This window comes from Fundulus heteroclitus, unplaced genomic scaffold (assembly GCF_011125445.2).
Source record: "Fundulus heteroclitus isolate FHET01 unplaced genomic scaffold, MU-UCD_Fhet_4.1 scaffold_44, whole genome shotgun sequence".
Lineage (NCBI taxonomy): Eukaryota > Metazoa > Chordata > Actinopteri > Cyprinodontiformes > Fundulidae > Fundulus > Fundulus heteroclitus.
Genome location: NW_023396857.1, coordinates 853,541 through 871,206, shown reverse-complemented (window position 1 = coordinate 871,206; position 17,666 = coordinate 853,541). Strand labels below are relative to the sequence as shown.

General features: G+C 45.6%; 2 protein-coding genes across 5 annotated transcripts; both read right to left on the bottom strand.

Annotated features, from left to right (window-relative positions):
* Positions 1-112: 112 nt before the first annotated feature.
* On the bottom strand, positions 113-8,994 carry rnf168 (ring finger protein 168). 2 transcript variants are annotated; one of them, XM_021312762.2, is made up of 8 exons: positions 8,706-8,994; positions 5,288-5,475; positions 4,139-4,337; positions 3,996-4,060; positions 3,506-3,661; positions 3,349-3,437; positions 1,302-1,359; positions 113-1,224 (listed from the first exon to the last, which is right to left on the bottom strand). In XM_021312762.2, exons 2-8 carry the CDS (start codon positions 5,420-5,422, stop codon positions 634-636), a joined length of 1,293 nt encoding a protein of 430 aa, XP_021168437.2. In that variant the 5' UTR covers positions 5,423-5,475; positions 8,706-8,994; the 3' UTR covers positions 113-633. The 2 variants fall into 2 exon arrangements, with proteins under 2 accessions (XP_021168437.2, XP_035987413.1); XM_036131520.1 differs by having other exon boundaries at positions 5,288-5,472.
* A 1,123-nt stretch (positions 8,995-10,117) lies between these two features.
* LOC105920663 (zinc finger protein 708) lies at positions 10,118-16,917 on the bottom strand. Of its 3 annotated transcripts, none has more exons than XM_036131528.1 (7): positions 16,610-16,917; positions 16,337-16,576; positions 15,385-15,583; positions 14,464-14,747; positions 14,289-14,358; positions 12,037-12,802; positions 10,118-11,358 (listed from the first exon to the last, which is right to left on the bottom strand). In XM_036131528.1, the coding sequence occupies exons 1-7, from the start codon at positions 16,727-16,729 to the stop codon at positions 10,581-10,583; spliced, it is 2,457 nt and encodes an 818-aa protein (XP_035987421.1). In that variant the 5' UTR covers positions 16,730-16,917; the 3' UTR covers positions 10,118-10,580. The 3 variants fall into 3 exon arrangements, with proteins under 3 accessions (XP_035987421.1, XP_035987422.1, XP_035987420.1); XM_036131529.1 differs by having other exon boundaries at positions 16,337-16,543; XM_036131527.1 differs by having other exon boundaries at positions 16,337-16,917.
* Positions 16,918-17,666: the final 749 nt, after the last annotated feature.

The following is a 17,666-nucleotide window of genomic DNA, read 5'->3' as shown; positions in this document are numbered from 1 at the left end:
GGGATGGACCGTGGGTCGACATGTCTGATCTGGTTCTGATTAGTTCAGTCTGTTTGGATAATCAGGAAGGAGGACCGTAAAGGCGGGTTAAAAGAAGCGCAGCAGCAGAAACTCGTCAGAACTTTTTTTTTATTACAAAACCAAAGTATTTCTTTTTTACTACAATTAACAAAACAAGAAACAAAACCGGTCCGATGATAAATTAAAGGTAAACTGCAGGATCGGACCATGATAGTGTTGCTACGCAATCAGCTCCAAGGACGTCAAGTTTTCTTCCTGAGCAGTAAAAAGTATCAATGCTCCTGCTTCAGCAGGAGGGCGGAGCCTCCACAAAGGGGCGGGGCCTCCAAATAAGGGGCGGGCCTTCCCAGATGCTCTCATTTTGAACAGAGATCAATAATCACCAGCAACTTTGTTTGCTCAGTTTAATCTATGATGAAGTTTAGCAGCTTCCACAGACCTGTCTCAGGCGCCGTCATGTGACGACGAGTCAGAGCATCACATGACTGATCACATGACTGCTGGGGTTAGGCACCTCCGAACCAAAGGAAAAAATAAAAAATAAACTTCAGTAAAGACAAACTGACCAATCGGAGATCAGGTGGAAGTGGCGCCCTTTCAAAATAAAATGTTTTATTTATTTGCCGTTTGTTGGGGCTGCAGCTGAGCAGGAGGACGAGGAGGAGAGAATATCTCCATCAGTGTCGTCTGTTTGCCTCCTCGGCTTGATGAAGAGGAGCGAAGCTGAGTGTTGGTAGTTAAGGCAGAGCGTGAGGAGGAGGAGGAGCTGAGGAAGGTTCTGGGGGGTTTTACAGGTCCGGCCCCTCGTCTTCCTCTTGCAGGTACGTGTGATGGCCCCGCCTCTTCTGTCTCACCTCTCTGGTGGCGAAGCAGGTAGGCGTCAGAGGACCCTTTGCTGCGGTCCGTGGCTCTCCGTCTCTCCTCCTCATCGAGCTCCTTCTGAAGGAGCAGCGCCAGGCGTCGGTCCGCCTCCTCCTGCTGCCGTTTCAACCGAAGCTCCGCCTCCCAGTCGGGCAACGGCCCCGCCTCCACAGGTAAGGAGGTGGAGACCGCGACCCGTTTGGCGGTCCTGTCCTCCTGCTCCTCGGCAGCGCCCAGCTCTGAGCTCTTCCTCTTCGATGACGACGATCGGATCAGCTGACTGTCGGTCAGCGGGCAGCGCTGCTCCACGTGAAGCTCCGCCTCCAGCAGGAGGACGTTCTCCTGAAACAGGAAGTTAAGAGTTATCACAAAGTCGCCGTGTGTCGGCTGTTGGAACTCCAAGCCATGTCTGAACTGACCTTATTGGTTATGAAGGCGGGGGCGGAGCTGTGCAGCGGCGGGCGGGGACACAGGAACCTGAAACCAACAAGTTAAACGCATCACTTCCTGTCAAACGACCCTGCAGCTGGAGCCCGAGGAGCGGGTTCTACTGACCCGACCGATTTATCAGCACCAAAACCAACCGGGCTCCAGCGGCCCGGTGGGACCGGCTTGGTGACTGGAGCTGATTGCTCAACTCTCTCATTAGAGGATTCAAAACGTTTCTCTATTTGAGGTGGGAGCAGGGGAGACGTCACACTGTGTGAGAGAGGAGTCAATTTAAAACTATTTACTGTGCTTCTCAAAAATATTCACCCCACATGGCTTTTCCAGTTGTAATTTTAATATTTGTTAATCTGATCTTATGTGAACAAAATAGTAATAAAAACTATATGTAGAAAACGTGCATATGTATTCACCCCCTTTGCTTTGAAGCCCCCGACACGTTCTGGTGCGGTTAGTAACCTTTAAAGTCCCATAACAAAGTCCACCTTTGTGCAGTCTAAGAGTCACATGACCTGGCAATGTGAACATCTTTTCCGGAAGGCCCCAGATGCTGCAGCACCTCTGAGCAGGAGGCGTCACAGCATGAAAACCTGCAGAGCTGGTGAGCAGAGACTGGAGGATCTGACCATAGGACCAGAATAAGCCGGACGCTCTACAGAGCTGGGCTTCATGGAGGAGTGTTAAAAATAAGGAGACGCCTGAGATGTACGCAGGAAGACGTTCAGGTCAGATGAGAGTAAAATGAAAACTTTTCAGCCTCCAAGGAAGGAAAATTGTGTGTGGCCCAAACCCAACACCGTCCCCACAGTGAAACACGGTGGTGGCAGCATCAGGCTGTGGGATGTTTTCCAGCAGCAGGGACTGGGAAACTGGAAAGACGGGTGGTGTTAAAAGCCTTATTCTGACGGGATTACTGTCACCAGGGATCACATGTGATTGTGTATATCGTCTAGTCCTAGCCGACAACCTTTGAGGTCCACAGACTTTATCCATCTAGTATCACTGACCCATTTTACCACAAAAAACTTGAAGGTGTAATTGTAAAGCGATTCTACAATTTCACAATGACCAGATCTTTAATGCGCTTTGCATTAAATTTCTTTATATTAGATGGACCAATAAACATAATAATCAAATGTCATCTTTGACATGGATCACTTTAAGAAAAGATAAAATGAAAACTGTTGCATATCTCTTTGATTTCTAGCCTAAACCGTGTTGAACATTTTGTCACTGTCATTTTGTCACTGGCCTGTGATTGTAATAAAACAAAGAGTAAAAAGATTAATGGTATAAATACTTTTGCAAGTCACATCATAGAGCTGGGGAAGCTTAAAATGCTTTTTTTTTTCAGGTCGTGGTGGGAGCATGATGTGGATGGTGGTTCAGGGCGTTAGCACATAAAGTTGTACTTGCTCTCAGTAATCACTGTATTAATTGGGGAGATTCTCTGTGTTGTTAATCCTGCGCGAATCGACCACGTCAGTAATAATAAAAAAGATTTCCCCACAATCTAACGACTATATTTTGCTGAGTTTCCAGGTCCTGTGATAAAACTAATCCACCGTGATCAGGCATCTCTGTGATTGGGACAGAACTGGGATCCGATACGTGGATACGTGGTTTCTGCTTCCTGGGAGCATTTTTATTTGATCAGGGTTAGAGACGGAAGCTGCATCGCAGTCCCAGCCAGCAACACGCCATCAGAAGTACCAGCCCTCCACACTGTAACACACAACCTGTTTCTATAAATGCATTTAGTGACTTTTCCTGCCTGTAACATTGTCGGGGAGTACGTATGTGGACAGATATTAACCTCGCCGTCAGCAACAGCGCGACGTCTGGCTTAACGCCGTTTTATTTATTGTGTTTTAATTTTATATTCCTCATTGTAAAGCACTTTAGTTAACCTGGTGATTACAGTAAAGAGCCAAACTAATGTGTTGTTATATTATTACTGCCTTGTTAATATCTGAGGTATTATCAGTTTTAAGCAGTCGTCCCTCAGGTGTGACTCACCTGTCCATGTTTCCAACAAACACCTCCTTCTTCTTCGTCGTCTTCTTCAAAGGCGTGATAACGGGAGCGCCAACGGTTTCCTGGGAGTTCTGTGGGAGGAGGACAACTTAGGGCGAGCCGTAATCACGCATGCAGACAGCGGTGTGACGTCACTGACCAGCTGGTTGCTCAGCAGCTTGGCCAGCTCTTCGTCCTCCACCTTCCTCTTCCTCTCCTCCTGCAGCTGCTGCTGCTCCTCGGCCAGCAGCTTCTGGATCAGCTCCTCGCTAGCTTTGCGCTCTTCTTCATCCTGAGCCTTGCGCTCCTCCATCAGCTGACGGGGAACAGACACGGTCATGTGACCTCACAACCACCATCGTCACTCACATCTCAACCAAACTTTATTTAAACGTTTCCAAACGGACGGCAGACAGGAGCATAAACGCTTCACAGAGCGTTCACACCTGGATGACATCACAGTGACGTCATCCAGGTTGTGTTGCTACCCCACACAAAGAAAATTTAACCCAAGAAAATATATTTTAATTTCAAACATTATCAGCAAATCAAAATAAGACAAAATTCCCTGAAACTGACGAAAAATAATTTCTGGACGGTTAAAATATTGAATGAGTTTAATCAACGCCCCGCTGCCATGCTGGCCTCACCTTGGTCACCTGATCCTCGTACTCCTGCCGCAGCTCTCCAGGAGAGCAGACTCTGGGAACGGAGACTAAACACAAACGATGTCAGCGGCTGGGTTTATCCAGGTCAGTCTTATGATCAGAACCCAAACGCTGCACCAGCTTACCTGTGCACTCGCCATCTTCGAGGTCCTCGCCGCTCAGGCGCCGCTGACACTGCAGAGGGAAGAAGGTCTGGATCCGGTCCCACAGCTGCTGATCCACCAGCGTCTTGTTCTTGCTGTTCAGACGGGCCCAGGTGGAGATGCGCTTCCTGCACATGGGACAGCACAGCGTGGCCTTATCCACCGACTCCAGGAAGCAGCTCTGCAACACAGACAGGTGGGAGGATGATGCGTCAATCAGAGCGCCACCTGGTGGAGAGCGCAGCAGGTGTTCCTCGACGTTAACGAGAGGCAGAAGATGACGCCGCATCATCGAGCTCACCAGCAGAAACCAGGTCCTGCCTCTCAAAGTGGCGCATTGTGTAGCGCAGCTCAAAGGGGGCTGTTCATCAAGCTAATGTAAGCTAACGTTAGCTAATGTGATTCAGGAGGTTTATAGCTGCGCTGATGCACCTTCAGGAGCTTTACTGATTTTTCTATGCTGCTCTCAAACATCCGTGTCACACCGCTCCGCAACTGAGCGTAACGGTTTAATTTCAGTGTAACTTTGACAACTTTCAGCATAATGGTCCATTACGCTATAATACGCTGGTGTGAACCCTGCGGACAGCAGAGCTGTAAGCTAGCGCTAGCTGCCATTAGCTTCACAGGCAGGCCAATAACAGGTTCTGTGATGGTTCCTTTAAGCTCTGCTGTGTTAATGCAGACTGAAAGTGAAACAACATACAAACGTTTGTTCTTTGTTGTCTATAAGTTAATGTTTCTATAAATGTGTAAGTGGTACAATAGCAGCAAATATATATATATTCACAAGCCTAGAGCGCCCCCTGGCAACTACAGACGGACTTGTCAAGTCCGTACTCGCATTCTCGCGAATTGAGAAACGGCCCATGAAAAAAGTTTGACTTATAGTCCGAAAAATATGGTAGTTATTTATGGTAATCGGAGCTTGATTTGTCATAATTCTACCGTCACATTAACTTTGCCTCCATATTAGGACTGGACGATAATTCAGTAACAATATATAAATCGATCGATAGACGTATATCGATGATGAAACAAAAGGGTCAATAAAAAGTTCAACAGAATAACAGTTTTAATTCCTTACGCATTATAGCCATGCAGGTTAATATTACATCCTCCCGTGGTTACCTTGCAAAAGGTGTGTGTGCAGGGCAGAGTGACAGGCTCTATGAAGATCTCCAGACAGACAGGACACAGACAGTCTTCCCAGGACAGAGCCGAGTCCTTCCTGCCGCCTTCCTTCAGCTCAGACACCAGAGACATCTTCCTCTTCCTCTTCCTCCTCGTCCCTTTGGGTTGGGAACGACTGAACACTGCTGAAGCAGAAACCATCACCATCACCACCCCCAGCTGTACAGCGGTATATGCATGCTCTTCCCCACACCCACACCCTGGACAGGTGGTCAGTCCATCACAGGACCACCAACACACACACTAAGGGCAATTTAGAGACAAAGTAAGGTTACAGCCATGCTTTGGCACTGATGGAGGAAGCCTGGAGGAATGCTTGGAGACAGCAAACAGGCTTCAATCGGAGGCAAACGGACTTTCGGTCAGTTTCTGAAAAACGTTTCTACACCTCTCCAGTAGTCGTTGTCTATGGAGGACCAAGTCTTCCATATCTAAAAATAAATACAGAAATAAATAAATGCTCAATAAATAAATAAGCATACAATTAATTGCCACCAAATTAATAAATGTAGGTAGAAATTAAATTATACAGTGAGACATAAATGTATATATCTCTTTTAATTAGCTTATTTATTTATTTGCCTTTGTAATAATTACCTTATTTATTTATTGTGCGTTATAATCTTCAACTTTATTTATTAATTACTTATATTTTTTAAGTATTTATTTATGTGCATGTTATAATATTTTTGTCTGTTTTATTCTTCCTTTGTATTTTTTTACCCTATATATTTCTGTGATGCTATTTATTTCTGCCTGTCCTTTTTACATTTCTGCCTGTCCTTTCTACATTTCTGTATGCATTTCTGCCTCATTATGCAAATGAGGAGGGGTGTGTCTTAAGTGCTCAACTTCTTCCCATTGGTTGGTTAGCATTTTACTGCGTCGGTCAAATCTACATGGCTTTCCCCCGCACTAAAGAATTGTTTAGTAATTTCAAACTCAGCAGGCAGACGTTCAGTGTTCAACCTCTTAAGGAAAGCTGCTAATAGACTGGAAGAATTAGAACGCTGTACATTTGGGATCTGAATGTTTTTCGGTGGTTTCAGATTCGGCTTTTCCAGATCAGTAACTCATCGGCGGATCATTTCTTCTACAAAACAGACACCTCTCCGCAACCACAGCAAGGCAGACATTGAGCTACAACCATAGTTTCCTCAAAACGAGTCTCCCATCGTGCTGGGTGAATTACATTGGACCCTATGCAGAGCTCGCTTGATAAGAAAATACTGTAGTTGATTATAAAAGTCCCGTTGACTCCACGGAGTCAACAGGATCTAGCTCATGGTTGATCCGGTTGAGGGGCTCCGATTTCGGCCAGCATCTCTCAGCTGCTCCCTCCTCCCACACGCGGTGGTGCATTTAGGGACCGTCAAAAAACATTTGAACCAAGCACTCTTGAGAAACAAAAGTAAATAAATTCCGTATCTTGTGACCACCTATGACAAAACTAATATAAAATCAAGCCACTAAAAAAACATCTGTAAGGAAATATCCCAATTTTTGTCTTGAAAATTGAAAATAGCTAAAAAAGAATAAAAACAAATGTGCCTTACAGATTTTATCTATTGACATCAATTTATATTAGTTTATCTTAGCTGGTCACAAGATAATACATTTATTGGTTTTTATTTCTCAAGAGTGCTTGGTTATAAAGTTTTTTGACGGCCTCTAACTGCACCACCGCGTGTGGGAGGAGGGAGCAGCTGAGAGACACTGGCCGAAATCGGAGCCCCTCAACCGGATCAACCATGAGCTAGATCCTGATGACTCCGTGGAGTCAACGGGACTTTTATAATCAACTACAGTATTTTCTTATCAAGCGAGCTCTGCATAGGGTCCAATGTAATTCACCCAGCGCGATGGGAGACTCGTTTTGAGGAAACTATGGTTGTAGCTCAATGTCTGCCTTGCTGTGGTTGCGGAGAGGTGTCTGTTTTGTAGAATACATTTTTCGCCGATGAGTTACTGATCTGGAAAAACCGAATCTGAAACCATAAAAAAACATTCAGATCCCAAACGTACAGCCTTCTAACTCTTCCAGTCTATTAGCAGCTTTCCTTAAGAGGTCGGACACTGAACGTCTGCCTGCTGAGTTTGACATTACTTAAGCTTTAGTGCGGGGAAAAGCCATGTAGATTTGACCAACGCAGTAAAATGCTAACCAACCAATGGGAAGAAGTTGAGCACTTAAGACACACCCCTCCTCATTTGCATAATGAGGCAGAAATGCATACAGAAATGTAAAAAGGACAGGCAGAAATGTAAAAAGGACAGGCAGAAATAAATAGCATCACAGTAATATATAGGGTAAAAAAATACAAAGGAAGAATAAAACAGACAAAAATATTATAACATGCACATAAATAAATACTTAAAAAATATAAGTAATTAATAAATAAAGTTGAAGATTATAACGCACAATAAATAAATAAGGTAATTATTACAAAGGCAAATAAACAAATAAGCTAATTAAAAGAGATATATACATTTATGTCTCACTGTATAATTTAATTTCTACCTACATTTATTAATTTGGTGGCAATTAATTGTATGCTTATTTATTTATTGAGCATTTATTTATTTCTGTATTTATTTTTAGATATGGAAGACTTGGTCCTCCATAGTTGTCAGCCAACAGGCGGTTTCCTCTGATTTAAGCCTGTCTGCTGTTGTGATGACCGGGATAACTGAGAATTTGCACCGGCAGGGCTTGGAGAGAACCCCCATACACGAAGCACAGCAGGAAGCTACACTTTCCCCAAGTTTGGCAAGTGAAGGGAATCCAGAGTTTATTAAAGAAATAAGTTATTTTACCTGCAACTTATGTAACACGACTACTATATTAACAGATTTTCCCCCTTTTCTCTTTTTAATCCACTCATCACGTTATTTCATCAACATTTGCCATATAAGGCATGCCAATGGCGTTCAGCAGCCAGTAAACAAAGAGCGATTTTTAAACATAAATAAACAAATTACGTTCAAATGTGCACATTTCCCCACCATGATGACGTGGGACGGGGCTGCACCCTAACAGGGTTTTGTTTGCAATGACAGATGCTACGGTAGGTTACTAAAACCCCTCAGACAGAGTAACACCCGTTCTGCTGACAGCTGGGTGTTAAACAACAACATTTTAGCATCGCTGCAGATTGTTCCTAACGGCTCTGAGCTAAAAACAGAGGTTAGCCCAACGGTTGTCGGATACTTTCTTCAATATCAGACAACCGGGGCTGAACTTTTGACTGACAGGGAGAACATCGCCTCCTGTTGTCACAGAGCACCCCCCACAGACACCAACACCACCACACAACACCCCCAAGAAGAGATTTCTAGATGTATCCCGCCTTACCTGCTTTAGCTCCAACTGAAGCTAACGCTAGCAGGAAGCTAGCTAACTGAAGCTAACCGGAAGCTAGCTAATTGAAGCTAGCAGGAAGCTAACGAACAGCTGATCCAAACTTTAGTGGCCACCGGAAACGAGCCGCTCCGGGGACGCATGTTTTCAGCCGAGACTCGTAAGTTCGGTTCAGAACCAGGAGTTAAACGTTAGTGGGTTTTTAACCGTAGCCTTACAGCGAACCCGCCTGAGCTGACTGTTGGCAGGTATGTGCGCATGCGCCCTCTCCTTAGCTGGGTTCTGATTTGTTTCATGGCGGGAAGCAGATCAATTATAATTGCGCATTACCGCCACCTACTGGCCCAGAGTGTGGACAGGAAATAAACAGAAAAAGATAAACAGAAAGAGAAAATTGTTTTTCCTGATAGATTTATGTTTTATAGAAACTGAATGATGTGAGCTTTTATAAAATCTGGAAAAAATTTCAGTTGTGTAGTTAAAACTGAGTTTATTCAGCGCTTCTTTGAGCCGTCTCCAAGAACATCAATCAGTCGGTCTCAAACCTAAACCACTACTGGGCGGAAACAGATGTTGGCTGATGTTTCTGTCTAAAGTCGGCAAGATTACCTGAACCCAGCTCAGAATAATGTAACATTTCAAACATATAACATCTAAAATGTTATTTTATTTAGTTGCTCTTCCCTTTTAGTTATACTTGTATTTACATAGATTTAAAATGATAAATGCATCAAAAGCATGTTTAAGGTGAGCTCTGACTCTTCTAGTACAAAGGTCAGTATAGGTAGCACTTTGTGTGACACAGTACCAATGCAGTAGCACTCAACCTCTGAAAGGTTGGTGCTCCCTGGTTTAAAATGTCTTTTGTATGACAACTTGACATTAACCAGGAAGTCATGAACTGTCATAAATATGTCATAACAGGTCTAATGCACAGACAGGTTTGTTCTACCGGCTTATTGCTGCAGCCAGCAGACACCAACAGAGATAGTTAATCTCAATGGGTCTTTTCCTGGTTAAATAAAGGAATAATAACAGACCGGCAGAACGAGAGCAATGATGCGCACCTGGGAACCTGAGGAGGGTTGAGTTAGTCTGGTTCTGTTTGCATAAAGGTCCACGTGTGCAGCCCGAGCTGGTGTCTGTCTTCAAAAGCATTTTACTGTGGTAACAATAAAGATTCTTGATCCAGAAACCCAGCAGGACAGTGTAGACATGAAGTCCCCGGGTTTGTTTTTAATCCTTTGGGTTTCAGGGAGTCGGGTTCTACCCAAAACCTTAGTTAATTTTTTTTAAATAACTCTGATCTTTTATAAATCATTTCTCTTCAAATTCTGGCCTTTTTACTCTCCACAAACCTTTTCTAAATATGTAAAACATAAAATCAGAAGCACTAAGCGGACTCCTGCAGGTGGAAATAAGGATTTTATTCTGTTCTTCAAAACAAAACTTGAATGTGAGAGTTTTTCAGTCGGCTTAGATCTGCCAGAAACTCCGAACTGGGAGCTGATGCTGGATACGTTCAGGTGAATCTGAGCAGAACGGCAGACAAACGGAAACACGAAGACGACACACGGCCATCCGAGCAGACCGGAATAATTCCTCCCTGAGTTTAAAGGCGAAGCGCCGAACGTTTGCCTGGATGTCTCCGTGAATCCCACCAGAACCTGCATCTCTGTGGAGCCGGGGAGAAGAAGAAGAGCAGAAAGCCACAGCGGAGTCCACGGTTTGTCATGTTCAGTGACTCTGCAGAGCACAGCTCCTCCACTCCGTCTGGACAGAGAAGTCGGGCATCTGGTTGGTCTCCAGGAAAGTCAGATGGTCCCATTTTGCAGCTTTGTGTTTGTGGCTGATCCAGTTTCTGGTTCCCTAGCTGAAGTCGGGAGTCCAGGGGAAGACCTCCCTCTGCCTCCTGCCAGACTCCGGCGTGTCCTGGGAGTCGTCCCCGCAGCGGTGCTTCTTCAGCTGCCGGGAGTCGGAGAAGCCCAGGCGGCAGCGGTCGCAGGAGTACAGCTTGACGCCGGTGTGGATCTGCATGTGGGACTTGAGCTGGTTGGACTGCCGGAAGCTGCGGCCGCACACGCTGCACTGGTACGGCTTCTCGCCGGTGTGCACCAGCAGGTGGCGGTGGTAGTTCTGGGGCGTCCTGAACTCCTTGCCGCACTGCTCGCAGCGGTGCGGCTTGACGCCGGTGTGCAGCAGCTCGTGCTGCTTCAGCTGCGACGCCTGCAGGAAGCCTTTGCCGCAGAAGGTGCAGACGTGCGGCCGCTCCCCGCTGTGCTGCCGCTGGTGGTAGCGCAGCATGTGGCGCAGGTGGAAGGTCTTCCCGCAGGTGCTGCAGGCGAACTCCTTGTTCTGCTGGTGGCTCTTCTCGTGCATCCTGAGCGTGCTGCTGCTGCTGAAGCTCTTCAGGCACGTTTTGCAGCTGAACGCTTTGACCCCTGCGGCTCTGCGGCGCCCGGGCTCCCCGCGGGAGAGACGGCCCTCCGGGTCGCCGTGAACCAGCTGCTGGTGCTTCTGCAGCTGACAGTTGTAGAAGAACGTTTTCCCACAGCAGTCGCACATGAAGGGTTTCTCCACCCCGTGAACCAGCATGTGGGTCTTCAGAGCCCAGGTCCCCGAGAAACCTTCCCCACACTGATGACACCTGAGGGGGGACAGAGGGGAGGACATCAGTTCGATTCAACTTTATTTATATAGATTCAATTAACATCCCATCATCTCAAGGCTCTTTTCAAAGTCAGCTTCCATCAGATCCTCCAGGTTGGTGAGAAAGTTTCCTCTCTAAGGAAACCCAGCAGGTTGCATCAAGTCTCTCCAAGCAGCATTCACTCCTCCTGAAAGAGCGTAGAGCCACAGTGGACAGTCGTCTGCATTGTTGATGGCTTTGCAGCAATCCCTCATACTGAGCATGCATGAAGCGACAGTGGAGAGGAAAACTCCCCTTTAACAGGGAGGAGAACCTCCAGCAGAACCAGAACCAGGCTCAGTGTGAACGCTCATCTGCCTCCACCCACTGGGGCTTAGAGAAGACAGAGCAGAGACACAGAAAGCTCAGAAGCTCACATTGACCCAGGAGTACTTTCTATGTTAGATGGTAATAGAGGATGATCTGCCTCCCCTGATGATGTCACAGCTAACAGAACGCCAGACCAGGTGTACCTTCTATGAAGAGAAAAATGACAGAGAACAAAAAGTTAAAAGATGAAATAACAACAAACAATGCAGACTGGAGAGCAGTAGGAGAACTCAGCAGAGTGAGAAGATCTGAACCAAAGCGAACCTCTGACTGATCCCACAGCTGGGCCAGCCGGTGCGTGCGTACCTGTGGGGCTTCTCTCCGTTGTGGAGGTGCAGGTGTCGCTGCAGGTTGTACTTGAGGCCGAAGCTCAGGCCGCAGGTGTGGCAGGTGAAGGGCTTCTCTCCAGAGTGGACCACCCGGTGCTGCATCAGCCCCATCCTGCATTTGAAGGCCTTGTCGCATTCGCCGCACTTGTGCGGCCGCTCGTCGGAGTGCGAGCGCTTGTGGACGCGCAGGTTCCCGCTGGTGGAGAACCGCTTGCCGCAGGTCTGGCAGGGGTACGGCCGCGCCCCCGTGTGGACCGTCTGGTGCTCCCGGAGGCTCTTCTTCCGGGTGAAGCTCTTCCCGCAGACGTCGCACATGAACGGCTTGACTTTGGCGTGCGACACCTGGTGGGACCTGAGGGCGGCCGCGGAGGTGAAGGTGCGGTCGCAGGCGTGGCACTCCAGAGGCGTCTTCTCCAACCGATGGGAGGCCTGGTGGACGCGGAGCTGGCGCAGCAGCCGGAACTTCCTGCTGCACTGGTCGCACTGCAGCAGCTTGTCCGGGTCGCGCTCCTGCGCCTCCCTCAGCCGGTGGCTCTGCTGGTGCTTGTGGAGCGTCTGAGCCTTGTAGAAGCCTTTGTCGCAGGAGTTGCAGGGGAAGGGTTTGCGGTGGCTGGCCATGTGTTTGGTCAGCTGGTGGTTCTGGTGGAAGCCTTTGTTGCAGAGCTCACAGAAGAAGCGCTTCTCCTTGTAGAGCTGCCGCCTCCTCAGCCGCTCCTGCTCCTTCTGCTGCTCCGCGCTCAGAGCTGCAGAACCACAGGAGACAAACGGTTGGTGCCAGATTTTGAAGTATTATAAATAAATAGACTTTTATATAAGTATATGTCCTGATTTTTTTTTCTAGATAGATAGATAGATAGATAGATAGATAGATAGATAGATAGATAGATAGATAGATAGATAGATAGATAGATAGATAGATAGATAGATAGATAGATAGATAGATAGATAGATAGATAGATAGATAGATAGATAGATAGATATGTGTATGTGTTATGAAGATAAAAAATGTGTTGGTTAAATCTAAACATTGTGGTCTTCATTATTTTATAAAACCATGTGAACCTTCTATGATCTGGTATAGACAGAATACAAACAGACTTTTTGGGGGACCATTAAAGAGATAAAATTACTAATATGTGAAAAAGGTCATAGGTGAATAAAGTAAAAAAAAAAAAAAAGACAAAAGTGGTAATAATATGACAAAAACGTCATATTATGACAATTAAGGGGGAACATTTTCAGAATAGTCACAGTTTGCAGAACTATGTTAGTCCTGGAGTAATAGGGCCAGGTTAGATTCTTTTAATTATTTTTTCTTCTTTACGAGAATAAAGTCAGGAGAATGAAGCCAAAGGGATACGCAAATAAACTCGTAATATTACAAAAATAAAAATATTACGAATACAAAGTATATTCTGAGATTAAACTCCCTCTTATACTGTTTATGTGACTGAGTAACTGCAGATTTGCCACATTCAACATGGCGGACGCTCTGACGCATTCGCAGCGTAGGCAGAACCTGCCCAACCAGGCGTCTACGTATATAACGTCTATGGCGGTACCGCTCAGTTCTGACACATTTTGATCTATATTGTTAGAACACATGGTTTGTTCAAACAAGACCAGATTGGGTTTTGGGTTCTTATCTAATTAACAGAACCATCTGAAATAAGATGCGGTCCAGAAAAACCCACCAGATTGGATCCATTTGGGAAAACCTGTTGATCAGACAACAAGAATCCCTTCATGGACCAATGACCTGAAGCCCAACAACCAAAAACCAGGCCCGCTGAGGTCCAAACACAAGAACCCAACAACTTAAAATGTGTTCTACTCTCAACTGAACCGGACCGGTAATGGACGAATAACTACACAGAACCTGAGTTCAAGTCCTCGCGGGTCTGAAAAAATGAAACCTTAACGGGTCGGACCGGGTTCTCTGCATGACCTCAGGGTGACCAAAACACAGAGACAGTCACAAAGGTTCTGGTGGTACCAACTAACCAATGAAATGGACAGAAACAATTACCATGGCAAAGAGTCTGGTTCACCCAGACTGAATTATACCAGAAAAAAAACTGTATCCACCGGCACATGGAACCACAGACGAGGTGGTAATCGCCTTACAGGAAACCCGGTTCTGTTCAGTCTAAGACCCGGTTCTGTCCAGTCTGACTGCAGCAGTGTGAAGGTTTCTACATGAAGATCGATCTTCAAACAGACTTTCACCTTTTAGGCTCTCCGGATCAACTGGACCTCTGTGGTCCAGTTCTTCTGGTTCTGTTGTTGTTTCTGCGGCCTGCAGACATCAGAGAGCCGAGTTTAACGCTTCAACCAGGATTCAGTAAGAAACAGTTAGTGTAAAGTTGAATGTTCTGATTCTGCGGGCTGCTCATGAACTCACCACGGTCACATCTTCCTCCTGGTGGGCCGGGTCGTCACCTGGAAGCTCATTGGCCGGTTCATCTTCGGTCATGGGTTCTGGAGAGACCCGGGTTGTCTCTAAAACCACCTCAGCCTCGACCTCAGCTGAATCTGGAACAGCTGGATCCGTTTCCTCCTGAGCGCAGCAGCCGTTCTGCTTCCCGATTGGCTGCTGGAGAGCCGGCTGGGTGAGGACCACAGGAACTGGGTCACTGCAGGGGGACTGAACCGGGTCGGAGACCAAAGGAAGTCCAGCAGATCTGACTGAAGGGCCCAAAGATAGAGACAAACCACAGAAAAATATAAAAAACGGACAGGCAGTGAAGGCATCACCATGCACATCCATCTGTTCTCTATACGCAGGACCTTCCAGCTCATCCACAGCGACACTCAAACTCATAGAAACAATCGGAACTGAACAAGTTCTAAAGGTTTCTGGTGGTGAAGGTTATTTTATTTTTTTTATTTTTTTTACAAATATGAAGTTTGACTAAGTTCATTTATACCCTCAGTTGATGGGGCTCAGTTCGTTGCTGTTTAACAAGTATTTTTATTTACTGGTGGATTAAAGGTTTTTCAGTAGGAGTTTTGGTCTGATATACATTTTGATCAAGGTTCTGCAGAACTTAAGTCTGTTTAGATCTGTTCTGAGGTTTATTCCTGTTTAAAGGGAGTTGTTCCTTTCCACTGTCGCCACATGCTTGGTCACAAGGAGGGAGCGGCTCAGATAACTGGATTGGTTGAATCGTGTATTTTTCTACGTACATCATATCTTTGTAAAGAGCCTTGGTGGGATATTTGTAGTGAAGTGGAGCTAAATCAATAAACGGAACTGAATTCCAGCTGAGAACATTTTCACTTCTACAAGGACAGAGCTGCAGGTTCCTCTTCAGAAACTCACCTGAAGATCGGGCTTTGGAAACCTTGAGGTTCTTGGCAGCTGCACAGGGTTTCAGGTTCTGTGGTTCTTCGCCCTCCAGTCGTTTCACTTTGTCCCTCAGAGCTTTGTTCTCCGTCAGAACGTTCAGGTAGAGTTCTCTGAAGACGCCGCAGAGCTTACGGACCGCCTCCCTGGACATCAGATCCAACATGCTGCTCAGCTGCAGGGCGAAAGAAAGTCACAGGTTCAGTTTGAGCGAAGTGTAGAAAAACCAGCTTAGCAGAACCAAGGTTCCGTGAGCCGAGCAGAACCAGAACCTCCAGAGTCAGACAGGTTCCTGATAGATGTTCTTCCACAACCGTTTCCCTGGAGTCTTTATTCCTGCATCATCAACAAAAACTAACTCTGATTAATAATAATAATAATAATAATAATAATAATAATAATAATAATTAGACATGGGTGCAAGAAATAACAAGGCAACCATTTAATGATGAATGATTTAATGATTATTATATGTATTAGTTTATTTAATTTTATTTTTATTACAACAGTAAAATAAAAACTCATTGTGAAAATTTTAGTTTTTAACTTTAAACAACAGAATACGTATTATTATTATTATTATTATAAAAATGCTGAAGGTGTTTTTGTTGCCATGTGGCCGTTTATAAATGTCGGGTTCTACAGAAACGATCGGAACCTTCGGGCCGAACCAGGCGCTGATTCATTCAGACCAATGAAAAGGCAGAATCGCTCAAAGATCGTCTATTCGGCGGCTCGGTGTCACGCGTAAGCTAGTTAAGGAGGCTTTATGTGACTTCTTGGATCAGAACATTTCAGAGTTTCACTGTAACGATGAGGAACAGAAATGGGTCCAGAACCTGAGCTTTTTATGACGGCAGCTATTTCAAACCAGCATAAAGTTCTGTTCGGGAAACGCAGCTGCCAAGAGAACCGAACCAGCACTCACCTGCTTTCGCTTATCTTCTGGTTCCTGCTGACCCAGCAGAACCTCTTCCGCTGCTGGTTTCTGACCCAACGGAACCACCTCAGCGGCTGGTTCCTGACCCAGTAGAACCTCTTCCGCTGCTGGTTTCTGACCCAGCAGAACCTCCTCAGCGGCTGGTTCCTGACCCAGCAGAACCTCCTCAGCAGCTGGTTCCTGACCCAGTAGAACCTCCTCAGCGGCTGGTTCCTGACCCAGTAGAACCTCTTCAGCAGCTGGTTCCTGACCCAGTAGAACCTCCTCAGCAGCTGGTTCCTGCCGTCCCAGCAGAACTTCCACAGCAGCCTCCAGCAGCAGCTGCAGGACCAGTTCGGTCTGACGGCTAAAAGTTTCCTCTGCGGTTCTGAGATGCTGCATGATTAACCGAACCGGAGTCTGGACTCTTCTCAGACAACCAACTGTTCTAACGGACCGGTTCTGGTCCGACCCAAACGAACAATCCGCGGTCAATCAGTCCAACATGGCGACTCATCCTTTGTTTACATCCTGGGCAGTTCTTCTTCCTCATCCTGTTTCTGGTGACCTTCAGGTTGTTGGAGGCGCAGTGCTGCCATCTGGCGGCCGCCGCCTGTTGTTCATCAGCAGCAAGAACAGAAACAACCAGAGTGGCTAGAAGACTCTACTTCAACATATTTGTACCGAAGTCAAAGTAAAAAGTACCCAACCAAGAAATTACTCAAATAAGAATAAAAAGCAACTTAAGTACAGAGTAAATATTTATAACCGATTTGATATTTAAAAATTATGTAATTGGTCAGGCAAAAAATATTAGATCATGTACAAATTCTGGTATTTTAACATAATTTTTTATACAGACAATAACAATTACAAAGTAACAAATTCAGGCTGAAGAAGCACTTTTCTAAACAATGTTTTTCAACATAAAACGTATGAATTCAAGCAGTTAATGCATTTACAGTAAGTTAGAGCAGTGTAAAAACATTATCTAACGGTTTACTGCGGTTAATTGACCTGTAACTGGCTCCATGAGGTCAGAAGATAGAAAATACAGTTAAAACAACAAAACTTGTGAACAAACAAGAAGTCTCACCTTAATATAAACTGCAGACGTGTCTCTTGTTCTTTATTCAGTGAAGTTACTCAAAGCAGGTGGAGTAGCCAGACATTTTACTCAAGTAAGAGTAGCGACACTTCTTTATAATATTTACTCTAGTAAAACTAAGAAGTACAGTGCAATGAAACTATTCCTAAAAGTACATTATGTTAAAAATGTTACTCATGTAAATGTAACTGAGTTTGCTTCCCTGGGAAAATAAAAAGTAAGGGACGGCAC